Source organism: Pagrus pagrus, assembly GCF_965226575.1.
Source record: "Pagrus pagrus genome assembly, chromosome: 16".
Taxonomy (NCBI): domain Eukaryota; kingdom Metazoa; phylum Chordata; class Actinopteri; order Spariformes; family Sparidae; genus Pagrus; species Pagrus pagrus.
Genome location: NC_140200.1, coordinates 3,337,627 through 3,358,421, shown reverse-complemented (window position 1 = coordinate 3,358,421; position 20,795 = coordinate 3,337,627). Strand labels below are relative to the sequence as shown.

General features: G+C 42.0%; 1 protein-coding gene across 1 annotated transcript in view; it reads right to left on the bottom strand.

Moving 5' to 3' along the window:
• Positions 1-20,110, bottom strand: part of cep128 (centrosomal protein 128) — a 41,409-nt gene extending 21,299 nt beyond the window's left edge. Inside the window, exons 1-17 of the mRNA XM_084377410.1 lie at positions 19,325-20,110; positions 19,097-19,183; positions 18,713-18,845; positions 18,390-18,508; positions 18,060-18,151; positions 16,707-16,779; positions 16,043-16,165; positions 13,659-13,739; positions 12,531-12,605; positions 12,218-12,365; positions 11,001-11,140; positions 9,756-9,827; positions 9,245-9,430; positions 5,913-6,101; positions 4,806-5,267; positions 2,203-2,367; positions 864-1,028 (exon numbers count right to left, since the gene is read on the bottom strand). Of these exons, the coding sequence (XP_084233536.1) occupies positions 864-1,028; positions 2,203-2,367; positions 4,806-5,267; positions 5,913-6,101; positions 9,245-9,430; positions 9,756-9,827; positions 11,001-11,140; positions 12,218-12,365; positions 12,531-12,605; positions 13,659-13,739; positions 16,043-16,165; positions 16,707-16,779; positions 18,060-18,151; positions 18,390-18,508; positions 18,713-18,845; positions 19,097-19,183; positions 19,325-19,498 (2,484 nt within the window). The 5' untranslated portion in view covers positions 19,499-20,110. The remainder of the gene's footprint in view (positions 1-863; positions 1,029-2,202; positions 2,368-4,805; positions 5,268-5,912; positions 6,102-9,244; positions 9,431-9,755; positions 9,828-11,000; positions 11,141-12,217; positions 12,366-12,530; positions 12,606-13,658; positions 13,740-16,042; positions 16,166-16,706; positions 16,780-18,059; positions 18,152-18,389; positions 18,509-18,712; positions 18,846-19,096; positions 19,184-19,324) is intronic.
• Between the last annotated feature and the right edge of the window lie 685 nt (positions 20,111-20,795).

Below are 20,795 nucleotides of genomic sequence, written 5' to 3'. Positions count from 1 at the left end.
CCTTCAAGCAGGTATCCCAGCTGTGGTCGAAATGCAAATCCTTCACCCTTGCCGCGCTGAGTCAAACTGAGAAGAGCCAGGCCGGCAGTCGTATATGAAAAAGTGTGCTCAGATGAAGGTAGCATAGACAGAAAGCATAAAAGTTCTCAGGGATTTTACCCACAGCACTTTAACCAAGCCGCGCTGGGTGAGCAGAACCTGACACACAAAACCAGACAGCTCCTGGGTTTTTCTTCCATTCTGGCTTCATCCCATGGCTTCTAAAGGCTGTCCACTTAATTATGAAAATGAATTAGGAAATTAAATATTGACATTAAAAAGTAATGATATTGGAACTGGATCAAATGACTGCATAATGATAGAGAGTAGCTTGTACTGCCAAACATACTGAAAAATGAATGCTAAACTGCAGCTCTGTTCACCCTTACCTCTCTGTTTTGGTTCTCTGGCCCACACAGATAACGAACGCTCTCAACAACCTTCACATTACCTTCACAAAACTGTAGGCAGCCATTTTCAGCAAACAATCTCAGAGGCGAGTGCATGATACTTGCTCAGCATGAGTTGACCATCTAGCAAACTAAAGACCCAAATATTTTTCTCAGGAGTTGGTGGACCATCAGAACCAATAGGCGAGTCAATATCGGACCAATATGGGAAAACTCCAATAAAATGTTCATGTTGCTCTGTGTCTGCTGGGTGTGTAAAAAGGCAATGTGTAAAAAAGCTAGTGGCATATCAGCCGTGTGGTTCTGCAATTTTCTTTTGCCGCCTTTCTGCCTCATAGCGGCTAAATGCGGCTTTAAAACACACAAACCACAGGAAACTACATTGGATTAAGTATAATGTCATTAATTAAATACCTGCAGTTTATCTTCACCGCTCCTAGCCAGGCTGCGACAAGCCGCATCTAGTTCCTCACCCATGGAGGTAAGGACTGCCTGTTGCTCTGCTTCCATTCGCAACACCTTCTCCTCCAGCTTAACAAGCTCCGACTCTGAAGCACGTCTCCGCTCACCTGACCTGACCTGTGGAGGAGGAGAGAGAGCTGAGTTGGACATTGTGGATGCAAATTAGCGTTCATTGTCAGTGGTTCTTCAGTTACATCATTTGAATCCTACAGGACAGAATATAGGGGCACTCATTACAGCAGAGTGAAGAGTTCCAGCTTTGATTATTACAAGATCAATTCCAGTGGTTTTTACAGTGTACTGTAAAATATATCCGCGGAAAGAAAGACAACCTTGAGCATCAAGAGAGCCATTCAGCTTCCTCTCACACAAACAGACCTGTTTGACTTTGCTTCTCTGGCCTGCACTGTCAATAATTTCAGAGTCCCTACCAGCACATACTCAATCAATATGTCCGAAGCACAGGAACCAACTGATCAGTGCTGTCAAGGGACATTGTCACAGGTCCTGTCCCTGGGATAATAAACCACCCATGTTATATTAATAAGAGCCCCTTTTTCTCCATTCACCCGATTTCAAATCAATGCATGGATCCCCCAAAAATACAATATCAGGGGCCTGTCAGAGGGGTGAAGAGGGGTTCAATACTTCATTTGCTGTTGTAAAACACTTAAGGGCATATTGATAAAGCCCCTTTTAAAATAGTGCTGAATTGGCAGCACTTAACCTTTTGACCCATTCTAACGTGCGTATGATCACATGACCATAGCAGACATCTTGGACCTTAAAGGGAAGGAAGGAAAGCAATGTCACATTTTAATATTATTATATAGTATTTGTAGCTCCGTGTTCAGCCATGTCTGAAAAGCAAAAATACCTTTCTGATTGCTGCGTGAGCAGCTGATCCTTTAGACTACACATTCATTATCTTGTTATCTTTACAAAGCAAAATTACATAGCCTTGATCTTTTATCCTCGTGTGCTATATAAAGGTATCAAATAAGTTGTCAAAGTTACAATGTGAAATCTGCACATTCAGTGAAGCGTAGGCTTCTGTTAAAACTGGGACTACAACGGCTGCTGATGTCTGCACAGTTTGTCTTACCCTTTAAATTATTTTCATATTAATGTCCTTGGACTTCGTCTGTCACGATTAATTAGAATCAGCACAGATATCTCAGAACTTCTGAGCACACAGAATTCCCCGATATGACAACGGATACTCCGCATTTATTGAAAGTTTCACATCATCCGATATTAGTCAACACATGGCAAAGGAGGCAGGGCTTACTTTGTCATCCAGCTCCTGTTTGAGTAGCTGGTATTTTCTGTGGAGATGCGCATGTGCTTCGTCTTTTGTGCTCAGCTGCTCTGCCAGTTTATCACACTCATCCTTCATCCTGTCCAACTTGATGTGCAGCGCCCCACACAGCTCCTTGTCTGACGCTGCATCTGCCTGGTAGAGAGAGGATGTGTTTAAGGCCATGACACATGCAATAATTTGAGATAATGAGAACTGATGGTTTCTCTGCTGCAAAAATATCAACTTAAATGTGATTTCCAAGCCCAAAAATATACTTGGAGCATGAGTAAGTGGTGCAAATTCGTTTTAAAAATGGTGATTTCATTGACATAATGCTGCTTTGTGAATATTTTGTGCAGCATGCCAAATTTTTCAGCCACTATTTGTTAAAAATTGTGAGTCACATCTGGCAGCTACAGGGTGAATATATAATAAGGACCGACATGACATTCTGTGTCAGAGAACATCATGTAATAGGTCAAGGCAAGGGGGTAAACGCTATAGCAAAGACTCTGAAGTCCTTAAGTCATGTCTCAGTCCAGCTTTGCAAAAGCAAATCCAGCCTCAGACATTAGCTTTCAATCTACACTGATTACATCATCCCACACAGCTCAAGATATAGTACAGTGGAATGAACAACACTGACCGACGACTGGGTGTGACAGGAGTGACACAAGCAAAGAAAAAATGGAAAACAGAACTGCTGGAAGTGCAAAGAGAGGGAAAAAACAGATGGAAAATGCAAAATTAGAACTGGAGGGTGGCAGTAAGAGAGGGATTAAGGCAGAGAGAGACAGTGAGAGGGAAGATAGAGTGGAGGAGAAATCAAGACTGAGAGGACAAGGACAAGAAAATACGAATATTTTAAGCTTTTTCTGACGGTTGACTGTATCAAAAACGTTACACAGGCTTCTGGCTATGCTGTGTGAATATTGGGTGGGCTTCTTAGGGACATCTGCAGCACCCCTAGGCGAGTACTTAAAAACATTCTCGCAAACGCCCTTGTCCTTACCGTGCTCGGAAATGACACCATTACAATGAGCTATGCCAGATATTAATGCCATTCAGCACAGCTAATGGGCTAAACTCAACCATATCAGCGAGGACCATGCCCCTTAAGAAACAATGTACCCATGAGGGCTCATCATTGGAGATATTGAAGGGAGGGGTGCTGGGGGAGTAAGTCAAGTGGAGTCCCCTATCTCCAGCACTGCCTTGATGAGACTTCTGAGGTCTGATATCGGGGGTTTTTAAATATTCACGCTCGGAGCTTTGGAATAGCCGTGAGGATCTACGGGGCACCACACACCATTAACAGCTCAGCTATCCTCGATTCACCCGCACTCAGAGGACAGAGCCCCGGCCAATGAAGAAAATTACTCTAAATGAGGATTTTGTCTGTGTCTCGCTGAGTCGGAAATATGCCAGATGTTTAGTGGCTGAGGCATGTTTCCCTGTGCTGAATTTGAAGTGTGCGCCAATGATACTCTAAATGTCAATTAGTGTGTGGCACCCTGTGATCCATGCCTGGGTGCGAATCTCTTTGGTCGGCTTATGACCTTGACAACTCAAAAGATTTGACAAACTATGACTGTGTGTCACATCTGATACATAATCAAGCAGAGCTCTATTAGATGGGCCTTTAGCTATGTTTAAAGGAATATTTCAACATTTCTGGAAATATACTTATTACATTTAATGCCAAGAGCTTGATGAGAAGGTTGATACTCTTCTCGTGTCTGTATGATTAAGATGTGGCTACAGCCAGCAGCAGGTTAGCTTATCTTAGCATAAAGACTGCAATCAGGGGGTAGCAGGTAGCCTGGCTCTGTCCAATGCCAACAATAATCCAGTGTTTGAATTACACTGCAGTTTTTGAGGGTCTGCTTTTGTGTAGTATGAAATTTTGTCACTTCTGGGGGAGCTATCTGCCTCTCCTGTAATTGGCGCAATATCAGAATCAATTAGTAAGTTTTATCTCATTCAGTTCGTACAATAGTAGTGTATGGGCCCGACTATTTCTTGGTTGGGACGAGCTGCCAGTTAACCAACAGAGATTTTGTTACTTTTGAACAGAGCCAGGCTAGCTGTTTCCAGTCTTTATGTTAAGCTAAGCTAACTGGCTGCTGGATTTAGGTACACGTTTACTCTACAGACATCTCAGAGAAACATCTTTCAGTCCTTCATTACACTATCTAGAGCACAAATTCAATTCAATATTGAACAATCTCTACTATAACCTTCTTCACAATATAACTATATAACCTTCTTCACATGAGTACCTGCTTTAAAAAACCTTTTCAGTCCGCTATACAAGTACCTGCTCAGTGAGTAGAATTTTCCAGTTCTTACACAGCCTTACAAGCCAATGGCACAAATGTCACAAGCAAGTACCTCATGAATGTGAAGACACAACAGATAAACATGAATCTGTGAATGTCAGCTTCCTTGCTGCTAGGCTGACAGCAGTCCACAAGGCAAATATCAGCTGACACTGTTGCAGATAAATTTAATAAACATTCCTAATTTCCCACACTGTTACCTTTAACTGTACGTTAAAATAGTTTGAGCATATTTATGAAAGAGCTTACCTTAACCTCCTTCAGGTGTGCTTGTATTTCATCCCGCTCCTGCCTGCAGAGCTTGAGCATGTCCTGTACTTCACGATCCTTCTTCGTCCTGCTGTCCTCCATCATCGCCTTCGTGTTATGCAGTTCTTTCTGATGCACGTCTCTCTCAAGCTGCAGCTGTTGCCCCAGTGCAGCCCGCTCCTCCTGTGATGCTGTCAGCTTGGCCTGCAGCTCCAAGGCGCCCTTCTGGAGCTCCTTCTTGGAGCTCTCCTCCTCAAACAACCGCTGGGCTAGCTGGGCATGGGCTGAGGTCATCTGCTTTAGGGCGGCCTGGAGCTCAGCCTGTGAATCTTGGTCTTTCCGACGATGTCGGGCTTGGGTGTCAGCTCGCTCTTCCAGCCTCTGGTTCTCTTCCTCCAGTCTTGCCTGAACAGCAGCCCGACGCCGAGTCTCCTCCTGCAGGGCAGCTGAGGCCTCCCTCACCTAGGGTTAGGAGCTCTGTTAGAATCTGATCAAAGCTCTTTTGATAACTTTTTCACCAAGGCTTTTGTTTCAAACTCTTTTATCTTTATGTTAACACTTCAAACTAAACAAAACAAATCAACATTTCAGCCATGTCTGTGGTTAGGCAACATTTTTGTAACCACTAACAAGCATTTCTACAAAGAGAATTGATATATGTCTATTGGGACAACTTCAATGATTGACTTAAACTGGTCTTGAATTAGGGCTGCGCAATTAATCAATATATTCAAACTACTAATTCAAATTGCAGCTGCAAGTTTTTTGATAAAGGAAAATGTGGGACAAACAGCATTATAATGAAGTACTGTTGTGCTGCAGAGATGCCTGGGCTACAAATCTTGTTCTCCAGAAAACATGTTCATTTGACAAGACCCCAAAAGAATGTCTTTAGAATAAAGTGTCTTTTCCTGACGGTTTCTATCGTGATCCATGGTAAAATCTTACAGGCTGATGGATTCAAATTTACAATAAGTACAATAAACTATTGTTCAATGAAATCTGACCCACAGTCTAAAATTCTCCAAGTAAAAAAAAAAAAAATTTTTCATTGTGTCTCTGGTGATTTGAAAGATATGATCCATTTCCGGATGTTCAACCCCACACCTCCCGGATTTCCTGCTCCAGTGACAGCTGCCGCTGGCGGGTCTCGGACAGCTCCACGTCCTTGCGGTGGAGCTCTTCTTCGCGCTGGGCCAAGCGGCCTAGGATTTCAGCGAGCTCCCTGCGGGCTGCTTCAGTCTGCTGGCTCAGCGCCTTCAGCTGGGCCTGAGAGCTCTCCTTTTCCCTGGCTGCCTGGAGGGAGAAAGACGGAGCAAGAGCAGGGGGGAGAGAGAGTGTGGGGGAGAGGGTGGTGGGAGAGGAGAAGGGAAATGAAGAATGACAAATGAAGAGGAGGCGGAAGATGGTGTACAAAAAGGAGCTCTAACAATAATGATGAGAGCGAGAGAAAGAGTGACAGAGAGACAGAGGGAGAGAAACATATGCAGTACCAGCTCTTGCACTGATAGGGAAATGCTAGCACTCAGCTCCCTGATAAGGGACAATGGTCAGGTCTGTTCAAGGCAGATTGCTTCTAATACTCTGGCTTTGACTGGAATTTGCAAAGACTTTGCTGTAGCTCAGAACCTAATCATTTAATTGAGCACTTGATTCTCTCCCCTAATTCATTAAGGGGGCAGAAATGATTTTGTAATTAATTCGCGTCACGTCGAGTATGCCAGGTGGGAGTCTGTCTGTCTGTCTGTCTGTCTGTGAGGTGCGAGGCTGCTGACTGTGAGTTTGGAGGTGACTCACTCAGTTCAAATGGAATGGAAATCTCTGGGAGGTGACTTTCAAGCTAATAGTCAGCCGTTAATTATTCGACTAAGCACAACTGCTCTAACGTACCTGCAAAGGCACTAAGATTACTTGACTTCATATGCGGCTACAGTATAATTCATTTAATTTAAGATACATTATTTCAGAGTTTTAATCTGACTTTGATACAAAGCCCTCTCTGCTACGTAGATAAAACAAACTGTGGAATTTAATGAACAGAGAAAGGTATGCATACGTATCCAACCACCTTGCTTTGTTTGAGTTGAATAGGAACATTAATAAAAAAGCTCCAGAACATTTCATTATGTACTTGTATTGGTGTGTATTAACAGGGATTCAGAAGTTTTAAATAGCATTTTCCTTTCATTCTTTACTTTAAAATTATGTTCGGTTTCCTTCTTGTCATTGTAAGGGGGCTACATGCATCATACAATACGGACTGCAACGCATATGTATTTATATCCCCGCTTGCCAATTATTATATTTAAAAAGGTATAAAAGGAGCTGCTTTTGTTGATTTTCCTGTCAATTTCAACTACGAAAGGATATGAAGACATTAGACCAGAAAAACTTTTTAACATATGTAGATCGCTTCTGATGGAGGGGTTTGATTTATCTTCTCTAAAACGCTGAGATTTCAATTTGAATGTGCTCAACACTGGAATGTTAAAAAGCAGGGAGAAGGATTGCGGAGAGACACTGAGCTGCTAAAAAAATAACATCGGAGTACCAGAGTAGGCATTTTTATGGTGTCGTGTGTCCACAATGTTCATTACACTTGCCAATATGCTGTGTATCACTCTCGCCAGTTGTAGCAACCTAGTTTGCTTCCACCATCCACAGACGACAGTGGGTTGCAAAAACTACAGGGAGAGTTTGGCTGAAGTAAGTTTTGTTTTTCCTCTCATTGCCTGGGGCGTCACCACAAATCAGTCTACTACTGGAGCTGAGAAATGCATTTCAGTACAAACACTATTGATTACTTTTTAGAACACCCAGTCAAAGTCAAAGCAGCTATGAATGAACCAGAGACCACTGCTAAGAAAACGCAACAAAGACAGTCTTAACAGTGCCGCTAGCCAAGCCAGCAGCGGCAGCAGCAGCAGCAGCAGTAGCGCTATCTGGAACGCTGGAGACAGAGCTGCTGGGAGCGAATGAGCAGAACTGACTCGTATTTGACTTGCAGTTGCCCACCAGTGCCAACTGATACCTAGTCAATGAGTGGCAACAGGATTAACTGGTCTGGTAAACTTTTGTTGTATTCTTTGCAACAACTTAAAGCTTTCACTTTGTTACGAGTTAAGCTAAAAGAACGCCCACTGTCAACAGGAGCAAGCTGTGCAGTCACAGTAACTCTAATGCACAATTAAAATCACAGGTCACCAATGGCACGCGTTTGTTTAATGTATATTACTATAGGTAAGTATTTATTTTTTTCATGCAGCCTGCTCAGTGGCTTTACCACTGAGAACCTCATAGATGATGCATATCGGTACATTTAGGCATCACGGAAAAAAACTTTCTAAGTGGAAAAATGTCAGTTACTTTGGTGCTAAAGTGGTTTTAGTTTTAATAGACTAAACCTACCATAAATCCACACTTGACATCCAAATAATTGGATGCAAAATGTTGCTTTAAAGAGGCACTTAGTGCTGCACTTCTATAAATGTAGAGGGCTCATAAGGGGAAGCATTAAAAGAAGAGCAGCCTAAATCAAAGCAGCAAAGGCAGAGATTTCCTGACTTTTACTCCAACAGCCCTGGATACTACATTTGCTACAATGCAACTCAAAAAATCCTTCAGTAATCTCCCCTGCTTCATAAATGCCGACTTTATGTTGAAAATTTCAAGTCTCTGGGCGCTCTCACACATCCAGTTCCATTCATTTCGCCCTGACCAAGGGACACCTTTGTATTTTAATTCTGGTTCGGTTCTGGTTCACACTGACTTTTTACATCAGCCCAAGAGGAGTAAACATGCAGTTATACAGACTGATAGACATCTTTTTGATTAGACAACTTTGGCGAATGTCTTCCTGCCTCATTAGGACCCACATGAGGAAATCAAATGCTGGTGACTGAGAGAAGTTTACAAACGAACTGTACCAGAGTCTGCTTGGAAATTGACCAAGACCACGATCAGTTGTTTGATCTGCACCAGAGTTCAACTGAGCTTTCACACCAGCACAAATGAACCGCGCTTACTGAGCAAACCTTAGTTCATTTTAACTGAACCTTACATGCTCGGTGTGAAAGCACCCATTAATGACATCATCAGCATTATTTCTTCAAACTTAGAAAATTTCCTTCCAAAGCCTCAGACGACATTATCCAACTGTTTTCCCAGCTGATTAGCACTCAGATGAGACTGGTTAACAAATGGCTAAAATCAGTGGACTGTCTGTTCGAAGCAAATCGTAAGGTCATTTTTCTCACTTCAACTGTAGTTTTATAATTTTACTCGATCAGTCCACTAAAACTCAATGCGTTGTTAAGTTGGATCTTTTTCAATGTGGAAAGACAGCCAGCATTATAAAGATTAGCAGTTACTTAGCCGCAGCTGCTTCTGGAGGCTGTAGTGTCAAAAGCCGTGTAATGAATGCATCCGTCTCAACCTACCTGCGAGGCCTTGTCGGTATGGAATTGAGCCTGGGCTCTCACTTCCTCCAGCTCCTTCTGCAATCTCCTGCACTTTGCCCTCCACTGGCGCACAGCCTCCTGGGCCCTGGTCTTCAATTCATCTCTGGTCCTTGTGCTCTCCTGGAGTAAAGCCTCCATCTCCCTCCTCTCTGCCTGCCCTCGGGTCTGAAAGGATGAGTGGATTTAAACTTTAAGTGTACATTCATTCTTTCTAATCTTAATCTATGTTTTTAACCACGGGGTGGATTCTAAACTGTCTGACAGGTTTTATTCTGAAGGATCTCACTCCTGCGGCGGTAGAAATTATAGTTCTCGGAGTTAGAAGTTCATTCCAATTCTGTAAACTTGTGGGCCAGAATGAGGCACCACAATTAGTATGCATCCAATTTAAATTGCCACCAGAAAAAGTACCTCTTGTTTAAGCTCCCTGAATTAAATTACCTATCCACCGATGAATTCCAGTGTGACGCAATGACCAATATTAAAATACCTGTATCTCCCTCAGCTGCTCCAGCATTCGTAGCTGCTGTTGCTCCCGCCGCGCCAGGTCTGATGACAATTCCTGGTATATAGAAAAGAGGAAAAGGTCAAGGACGTGTGTGTGTGCGATTCTGAGACTACTACTGCAGCTAATAGGAGGGAAATACAGAAAGGCAGGAGGACGGGAGAGGAAGGGGTGCAGAGGAATGAGTTTATGGGAGCCAGGAATAGGGAGAAAAGGAAAGTTGATTTTTAAAGAAAGAAGCAAAAAGGAAAAGAAAAAAGGTATGCACTATTTTGAGGAAAGACGAGGAAAAAAAGGCAAAGACAGAAAGGTCAAAGGAGGTTGAGACTGTGTTGAAATGACTTCATATCCACAACAAAATCCCTTGGAAGTTTCAAGCTCGGTTGAAGTCTAAAGTAAGGGCAAGTAAGGTAAGCCTGGTGCCGTTTAGGTATTTAAACTGAATAAGACTGTCAGTTAGGAGTAATTAGTCATAGACTGATTAGGCACAGACCTATTAGACTGTATATAAATTCAGTCACTGAGAAATTGAATCTTCCGCCCCATTCTCCTCATTATACTTCATTTTTGCTCATTTACCGTTAAAATGAAACATTTCCAGCGTCTATTTTGATCTAGACATAAAAACCATAAGAGGCGCCCCAGGTGATACATGCAAACACCCACTTCATCTTTTAACACCTACTCGGCAATGGGGGAAGCGTGGGAGTTTAAACACATATTCAGTGAAAGAAACATCAGAGATTAGAGGAATGTGCCAATGCTTCAAGTGCAGCTATTTCTCCTTACATTTTATTGATACCCACCATAGCCTTGTAAGGTTTCTTTCCTTACATTTTTTATGTCTTGTTACAGAGATGGAAGTGACACATTGCACCAGTTTGAGAAGGATAAATGACTGCTGGTTGACTTCTGATCTCCTATTCCAACTGTCACTTCATCTGACAATTTTAAGAGGATCAAGCGGCATGGAGTTGGCGGGGGATGCGACCACGGATGAGAGGCGCCCGACAAACTGAAATAACCCCGCTCAGGGTAGAGACGGTGACATGGGCAAACTCAAAAAGCATGCATGTGTTGCGTTCGTTAGCACCCCAGCTGAGAGATCCTCAATGTTTCCTATTTATTCATTAGAGCGTGCTGCCAAGACAGCCAACCATGGAATGACATGCAACTGATTCTCTGTTACAAGCTCTTGTTGTCTAATACAAATACCACGGTCTCACACACCTCCACCTGTAAGCTGAATTGGAGCCTCTCCTTCTCCTTGCGGTCCAGAGCCCTTTTCAGTTCTCCCGCCTCACTGAGGACTGAGGCCGCATTGAGCTGGGCTCGCAGCTCCACCACTTCTTTCTCCAGGTTTGAACGATCTATACACGTGTACACAACATGCAGGCACATAATTAAAGTGTTGTGCGAAATTGCTTAGATCTAGAGACAAGAAACAAATGGACAAGAAGGTGACTGATGGATTAGGGAGCACAAGAAACAGAAACCTCTGCAAAAACCAAAAAAACCTGGGCAACAATTTTTGAGGGAGAAAAACATTTAAGTCGATTATGGGTTTTTTTTAACCACTTGATTTTTTCTAGAGTGGGGACAGAGAGACAGAGTGGGATGTAAACACTAATGGCCTCCTCTTCAGCTGAGCTGTAACATTAGCTAGCTTGGTTAGCTACCCTACATACAGTTAGCATGTGTGGTTCGGTAAAAAGAAAGTGGTTCCTACATAAAACTGCTAACAACAAGGACTGTGGATTAATATTATTAACAGGGTCATGATTTCCTGAAAGAGACACTGCTGTCATTTTTTGGTGCTTTTAACAGCATAATCCAAGTGTCATCTGGTTCCATTATATTCGAGAGAAGGCAGAGATCTCTACAGCCGGTATCTCAGAGTGCCATCTAGTTCCATTACATCTGGGAGGAGGTAGATATGCCCGCGGCCAATATCTCCAAAACTCGGCAACTCACACTAAACCAATCTAGATGGATAAATAGCAGTACAGGTAGGAGGAAAAATATGGATTTTTGATTTAAGATTGAACTGTCCCTTTGAGGCCCGAGGATGCCCTTAAATCAATAACATTACAAAAAAACAGTTGGTCACCGTTAGGTGAGATATTTAATACTTCTCTCTAATCTACTCTTCATTTTATCCCCTTTTATCATCATATATTTGACATTGTTTTTCTCTTTCTGCACTAAAGTCAAACCAATTCTTTATCCTCTCTCAAATAATCCACTTGTCCTGCCTTCACTGTCTTCTTTCCTGCTGGCCTGTTCCTGACCATACTGCCTGAAGATTTTCTTCAAGGAGAAATTGATAAATAAGACAAGACAGCTATTTCTGTGGCATAGCTATCTTTTAACCCATCCATCCACCTGTAACTTGCATCCAAATCCTGTCTGTCTTCTCCTCTCCTGCTTATCCAGACATTCAGTACCTGGCACTCGCTGTCCACCTCTTCCCTCCTCCCTGTCAGTGTGGTTGCCATGTGGCTGAGCAATGGGCTGAAAAGTCTCCAGCCGTGCCCTCTCAAGCTCGGTCTTCTCCTTTCTCGTCCTCAGCAGCTCACTGCGCAGGTCCTCCACCTGGGGATGGTCAGCCGTGTAAATTGGAAACAGAGAAAGACATCTGACGTCTGACAGCGGGCAAAAAACAACACTTCTCGAAGGAGATGCTGCACTGATTATGGTTTTGTCTCCTGAGATTTATTGTAGATCTGCATATAGAGCAGTAAACAGACATAAACAAACCTGTTGACTAAGGGACTCTCTGCGATCCTCAGACTGTTCAAGGAGTCGTCTAGCTCTCTCCAGTTCGTGATCCATCTAAGGAGATCATAACAATAACAACAATAAATACTTGGAAGGAAAGTCACAACAATTAGATGTTTAATCGATAAGTCGATTGAAAGAAAATTAGTCGGCAACTATTTTGATAATTGAGTTATCAATGTAGTAATTTTTAAGCAAAAATGTAAAAACAAAAAGAAGGAATTTGCTGCTCTTCTTTGTCAATTATGACTATAAATGAAGAGTCTTTTGTTTTGGACTGTTGGTTCAACAAAAGAGGCAATATTAATCTAAATTGATGTGGTCAAAGCAGGAGCCTGGCATGATGCGTTCTCGTTGGAGTAGACCGATTATCGACCATGGCCAATTATTAGACCGATATTCTGCATTTTTATGATTATCGGTATTGTCATATTGCAGATAAAATAAACTAATTTAAAAATGTGCTACTTTGGCTCTGATGCAGCAACCTCTCACACAATGTCCCGCCCATTGCAATATCTGATTGCTAACACTTCACAATTAATAGCCCATAAACTTACCTGACTTATCTGAATCTGAAAGTCACTCATAGCTAACTGTATTAAATAACTGTAGTGGAAAGGAAGTATAAAGTAGCAGAAAATAGCACTCAAGTAAAGTACCTGAAAATTGTACTTAAGAACAGAACTTGACTAAATTGATCTCCATCACTGGAAGAGTGAAGGAGTTTCATTATTACTGCAAATGAATATCGGTCCCAAACATCTGTTTTCAGCCTCCTTGTTTCTAATAATCGGTATCGGCCCTGAAAAAGCCATATTGGTTTACCCCTAGTTCTCATAGTCTGCAGTATATCATTAGGTATGCAGCATTTATACATTTATACAGTTTGAGTTACAGCACAATTATGGGAGTATTGGCAAGTGGCTCCATTTTATTTTCATCTGTACAGTTTTTAGAATTCTAACCGCTACCTCTGCCAAATCCAGTAAAATGATGCAGAAAAGAAAGGCAAACTTTCATAAAATGAAATTCACAAAACCTTTCCAAAGGCTTTCACATTTTTAATACGAAACATTCCTTGAAAAAAACCCAAAATAAAAGTACCTTGGACCGCTCCGCTTTCAGTAGCCGGCCTGTCACGGCCTCCTCTCGGTCATGGACTTGAACTTGGCGTCTCACTGAAGTCTGCAAAACACAATATACAAGGCCACAGCACGCGTTATCATAAGAGCACACATAGTGTGAGAATGCAATATGAGAGGTGCTGTTGCATCACAGCATCTTCCATCTCGTCTTCTTGGAACAAGCTACTGGCATCATGGTGGATTTGTACTAGGGCTTAGATCCCACTCAATCCCACTCATTCTGAGCAGGCTGTGGTGATGAATTACCGGCTGCTAGCAATAACATCTACCCAAGTGACTCATCATCTATTTGATTCACATCACAGCGGGCCCATCGGTGGGGAATAAATGTGCCCTCTGCTCTCCCTCCCATCCTGCTCTTTTGTAGTAAAAGAGATTATTTTCCTCTTCATTTCCTCGTGCTTGTTTATTTACCCTTAATTTTTGGACAAATGCATTATTTCCCATCGCCCCGGGCCCTGCTGTTGTCCCATTAGGGCACTACGGAGGAGTTGGATGCAAATGAATTGGTAGCTACTATCATTAAACAGCGTGTTGAAAAGTCTGGCTCTCCAAAGGTGATCAGGCTGCATACAGCTACACAGCGCCCCTCTGTGGTCTTCTACTAAACTGCCGGAGGACTGGGAGATTTAAAAGGACTGGTGCCATGACAATGATTAGCTTATACGAAACCCTGTCCTCCACATCAGTGACAAGAAATAAATGGTTGAGGTATTTCAGAATTGAACTAACATTATGCTAATGATGCATATTATGGATGACTTGTGTGTCTAAATGCAAAGTAGCAATGTAAGAGAGCAATAGTACAAGATAATGTATTCTTTATAATCTATTGAGTGCACCTAACTATGAGTCTACAACACTAAAGTGCACCTAATGACAGAGCTCTCTCAGCTATTAATGCTTTAAGACAAATGGGAGCCTAAAAAACATGATTGGCAAGAAGTAGAGGGAAGTAGCAATTACTTGCTTAGCAACCATTTGCACTGCATCACAGTAATTGCCTAGGTGGGCTTTATAGTCTCATAAAGTGGAGCAAGAGGGCTAGGTGACACACTGGGAACACTGCTTTGACAAACAACAGAGGATGCAGTACATTAGAAGAAGGAAAAAAAAAGCCCTCAGACACTGAGATTTTTCAGTTTGACTGACAACGCAGGAATAAATGTTGTATCTGCAAATGCTGTGTGGAAGATCGCTAATCACACCAATTATCGTTTGTGGTTTTGGTCCTTTTCTAGCTTCGTTTTCTTGCAAAGGAATAATTACTCACCGGCGATCACTAGAGAATGTTTTAGCATTCGTTTGTTAATGGCGTCTAGCTTGCATTTTAACCTTTCTGTGCCAGCAGCCAGAACAGCTCCTGATTTTTATTCAAATTTTTTTTTTTTTTTTTTTAAATTGAGCATTACTAAATTGCGCAAATATCAGTGGTTTGTATTATTAACCAAGACTAACCAACAGACGTTTGTTGCTGTTGCTGGCCCTGTATGTGCATGAAGCCACATTTCTCCTCATGTTAAGTAGTTTTGGTAAAATTAGTTATGAAAGCAATGCTTCCCTGGCTGCTGTAGCTCAAGAACAGGTCGTCCAGTAATCAGAAGGTCGCTGGTTCGAATCCCTGGCTCCCCCAGCTGCATGTCGAAGTATCCTTGAGCAAGGTACTGAACCCCAAATTGCTCCTGATGAGCAGTTGGCAATTACACTAAAAGTAGGTACACTGGAGCTGTTAATAGAGGTGACTGCATTAGAACGGTAAGCGAACACATCACGTCTAAAACACGCTACTTTAAGACACTTAACAATCCACTTATACTTTTAACCAACAGATTTTTTTTTCTTCTGCTCTGTCAGTGAGTGTATTCTTACTGCATTTGAAGTCAGCATGTTGTGTCTAATGTTGCCTTGTTCGTTTGCTCTATTCATGTATCCTTAGTATTTGCTGCAAGACGTATGATAAGGCGTGACTAGAAGTATATTTCGATTATCCTATATGCTTGTAACAATTTTCTTTAGTTTACCATGTCCTACTATGGGTGGCTACCATGTGTTTTATATTGTTTGTGTGTTTTCTATGACTGTTTGTGAAGTAACTTGCTCAAGGACTGCAGATGAAATCTGACATACTCATACCATATTGATGTGAATCAATGCGTGTTGTCTCTGATAAGTAAATAAATAAAGTGAATGTTGGCTACTGTCAGCTTCCATCTTGTCCTGTCCTGCCTTCCTGTTGTCTCGTGACTATTTTATGGCATTCTCTTTGAATATGTGGGCATGACAGTCTCAACAGGGAGGTGTGAGGGATCACAGCAGATGAGTGATGGGGGGGAGGAGTGTCACCTCCTGCAGCTCGTCAGACATGGCCGCCCGCTGGTCGGGCCTTCTCTCTCGCCCCACGCTGCTTTGCTCTGGGTTCATCTCTCTCTCCAGCTCCTGCAGACGCCGCTCCACACGAGACGACACCTGCAGACAGTGAGACGGCGCACGCCTCAGGTCACGCAAACATCGCCAGCACAGGAATGGCAGCAAGATATGATAAATGAGACACCAGGAAATTAAAAGGGTGGGTGACAAAAAAATATCTGCAAAAACTGACTGGAAGTATTACATTCACGATGCAAGAATTCCCCGTTTAATCAGGAGGTATCACCTTATCTCGTCACGTTCACAGACGTGACAAGATAAAACATATTGAACATGTTGGCTGTCATTCGGAGCAGCATATTTGTTGGAGTAATGGTGGTGCAGTGAGGAGCCATGTGTCTGAAAATTATTCTGAAAATGTTAGACTTTACTGAGTTGCCATTTGGAAATAGGACACCGTTTGTCCATTTCTATTGAGGAAACATAAATATTTGCATTGTTCTTTATACATATACATTCTTTCATACATCACTGTAGACTGTAATGTCTCTTTAAATTCGGGATGCATCCACATTTCTTCTGAAGTCCACAGAGTTTGAAAGCATACTTGAAGTATTGGTGGTGAAATAAAACAACTCACTGAGGCCTGTCTCTGGGAAGTTGTCATGTGGTCTACAAGGTTCTCCATCGCTCGTCTGGTGTCAATATCAGACCTACAGAAAACAAAAACAAAAAAAGACAAATTCAGCCGATTGAAAATATTGACACAGCAGAGTTCTCGGTTGCTCAGAAAAATCCCATTCCAGGACACCATTGATCAAAATGTGAATGCATAATGTGACACCACTAAAAATAATTACGCAGCTTCAGATGTTGAAATATGGTGGTAGATCAATTTGGTGCGGTCAGCAGCGCCAGGGAGGAGAGATTATTTAATAACTTGAAATGTCAAATTCTAATGCATTTTGGGAGAAAGATCTGCTGCCTTTTGGCTTTCCAGTGCCGTCTCTTCAGGCCTCCCATGAAACTTTTATCACTTTCTCACCAAGGTCTTTTCAAAACACATGCATTTGTTTTCAAAGCTCAAGCAAAATATTTGTATGTACAGTGGATATGGAAAATAAAAGATCAAAGTGCTGCAGTTCTTCCTGAGTGAAGAAAATAATGTAGGAAACCAAATCCGAATTTAATTTAAGCATAGGCAGACTTAGGACACCGAGGTCATTTAGTTTTCTTTTGAATAAACTTTAAAAAGGTGAGTGGCCCATCTGGTTACAAGAAAAAGATGTTTTAAAAAGAGCCCGTTCTAATTAGTTAATCTCTATATCTGAGAATAAACATTTTTTACTACATTGGCCATTGTCACCAGTCTTTATCATTTTACCAGCTTTTCAAACAGGGTTTTTTTTACAGCTTTTTAAGAGTGAATTTAAAGCACTTTCAAGGCACCTAAACCAACAATTCCCAGAGTCATGAAGCCTTTTTCATAACATCTAAATTGTTTTTATAAACCCAACTGGGAAAAATAAAGTTTACAGAATTCTTTCATACAAACATCAATCACCATATATTATCACCTTACTTATTTTACCAGCTGATCATATCAAATTTGACTGGATGTTTTGATCATGCTTGCTAATTTTGAGGCCAGAAGACAACAAATATGACGACTGGGTCGCTTCATTTCAAATATGAGATTACAGATTGTTGACTGAGTAGACAAATAACCGATTTACAAGTATTTTTGAATTCAAGCACATTCCTAACCTTGAAAACACAATTAAAATTAAACATTTACAAAACTTTCCAGACTTTGTAAAAACTCTGTTCGACATGGAAGAAATACTTTTGTTTATGCTACTTGTTACTATGGCATATAACAAAACGCCAATGACTGATGAATTCAGCTGTGTACTAGCCAGTGTGCTAGATGGGAACATAAAAACATAATGTTACTTTCTGATGTTCGGACTATGCCTCTCCCCTCAGGTACCTATTTCTCTTGAGGATTTCTCTATCCAGGTCATCACACAGTCTCAGCTGGTCACAACGCAGATCCCTCAGGGATTGGTGCACAGCGTGAATCTATATGAGACAGCCAGAGATAGATACAGAATATAAAACATTATAAGCAAAGCAACGCAAAAAGTAGACCTCTGTAAAAGTAAAATACACGTGAATATGAACAATAGCTGATTTGATTAGCGTAAGTAATTTTATATCCATGTTGCTGACTCAGTGTGCCCTCCTGTGGAAATTCTCTAAAATTACATGACAGTAACAATTGGCACTGATTTGTAGTTAGTCTGTCTCCATTTCTTACATCCTCTCCTGTCTGGCTGGTATCCTTGAAGCGAACACCGGCAGACTGAGACCTCCTTCTCCTTATTGGAGTGCTTGTATAGTCCCTCAGTGGAGAAGTAGGGTAGAAACGCTGGCCGTCTGAAATAACAGATTTACATATAGTGTTGAAACTGGAGCTTCTGTAGGCTGGTTGCTTCAAAAATATGGAACAAAACAAAAACAGCACAAACTCACTCAAGGTGAACATAATTTTAAGGTGTACTTTGTGTTTTTCAAATTATCCAGAGCTAAGACAACAATTAGAAAACAACTGAAAACACAATCCTGTGTGTTTCTCCATACCTGATCCCGAGCAAGCTTCCAGGTCGCTGGTGTGCAGGGTGGAGGCCGAAGCGGAAGTACTCCGAGCGCCATTGGATCTGCCGCGCCTCTGAGTCTGTAGTTGACTGATGGACTCCTCCAGGTTCTCCCTGAGCTGGTGCAGAAGAAAAGGCAGACAGAAACGTAAGAAAATAGAAAATGTTTTAATAACATCATGAAACAAAAAACATACTGGTTAAAGAATACGTAAGTCAATTTACACCCTTGAAAAGATCAGTGGTGCTACAACAACACGCATTTAAAACTCTGACATAAAAACATGGCTACGGGCAAAGGAAGGACCATTGTCACATCATCTGGATCTGTAATGTGCAAAAGGATTATCATTAATAGGACGTGTCTTACCAGGGTCATGGCTTCAGCCTGATCATCTGTATGTTCCCTGTACTGTCCCAGCATCTGGTCTACTTTGGTTAAGTTCCTACTGGTGTCCTGTCAAGAAAAGAGCAAAGAAAAGAAGCTCTTATGGACAGTAACTGATAGTTTAGGAACCAATGCGAGCTATAAATGAACAGACTATAAGTCCAGAGTGTATGTCCAGCATTTGCAGCTGTATGAGACAGAGCAGAGTACCTGTAAAGTGCTCGCCAGTGTGCTGATCTTCTCCGAGATGTCCACTGCTCGACCCTCACCTCCACCCCCGTCCTCTCTGCACCTGTCCCGGCTGGGTCTGCGGTGGGCTTCACGCACCCGCGGCCTGTGCACCCTCGTCCTGTCGTATGAATCCGACTCAGTGGATGTATCCATGGTTTGGGACAGGGCAGATATCCGGCAGAAGCGACGAAAAACGCCCCGACTAAGCAAATCTGACGATTAGTGACCAGCACTAGCTTCGTCTGCGTGAAAACGCTAACTGTTAACCGCCACGTTAATCAGATTAACGCACAAACTGGGCTGGTTCTGAACTTTCTTCACACTAGATGTTTCTGTCATCGCTAGCAGACATGGGAGGTTTGTCATTGTTACCTTAACAACCAGTGGAGACAGAAAGCTATCTGACCAGCAGACCACCGCTATTCAAACCGTCCTCTTCCCAGTCAATCACTGCGCCGCTGGGCATTGTTGTGGGTGATGCTCCCCCAGGCTAGCAACAAGTGGCAACTACTGTCCGTTAGCTAGCTAACCCCACGTTAGCTAACTCATTTAGCTTTGTGACAATACCGCAAAAAACTGCAAAACACAGCGGAAACAGAGGAAATACATGACGCCGAAGTGAATATGTGACGCCAGAGCCGTTGGTTCGTGGCTCTGGGAGTGATAGTTAACGGAAGAACAGCCCTCAGCTTCACTGTGCTATGGCAACTTGAACTAGCCGCGTCTGAGCAGGAAAACAACCGTCCACAGCAGCCGCCGCAAAGGACGCCGGGAAGTGTATGCTAACCACACTGGAGCAGTGTGGGAACTTGTGATTTGTGGACTACATTGTCCGAAGGTATGCGTTTGCGCCAGTGCTGCCGCTTTTCACCTAGAAAAGAAAAGAAAAGAAAAGAAAAGAAAAGAAAAGAAAATGTAATATTATTAGTTCAAAGAACTTATACATAGGCCATTGAAATTAAAATTGACAGTATGTCAACTAATTAGAGAGACAAAAAGACAAAATAGACAGGAAGTCAATAATATATTGGGTATAAAAATAGATTTATAGAAATATATTGTAATAGAAGAGGTGGAAGAAGTAGGTCTACGCACATATTGTACTTAAAGGTGCACTATGTAGTTTTGGAGAAGAAATTCAAACTCAGAATTGTAATATTTACATTATTAATGAGGCAATAATAATGTATTTTGTCCATAAGTGAATAAACAAGCTGTTCTCAGAGGAAAATAAGGTCCCCTAACACTGTTTGAAGCTAGAAAGGTGGCAGGGTCCGCCACACAAAGTAAAACAGTATTCAATTGTGTAAGTTTATTCAGTTTATTCAGTCATGAAAACAAAGAGAGTTTGCTTATGCATAAAAAAAAAATCAGCCAATGAAAATCTTTCTCCACTGGTTTAAAATGTATTCCCCAAAACTACATAGTGCACCTTTAAGTAGCCAGCAGT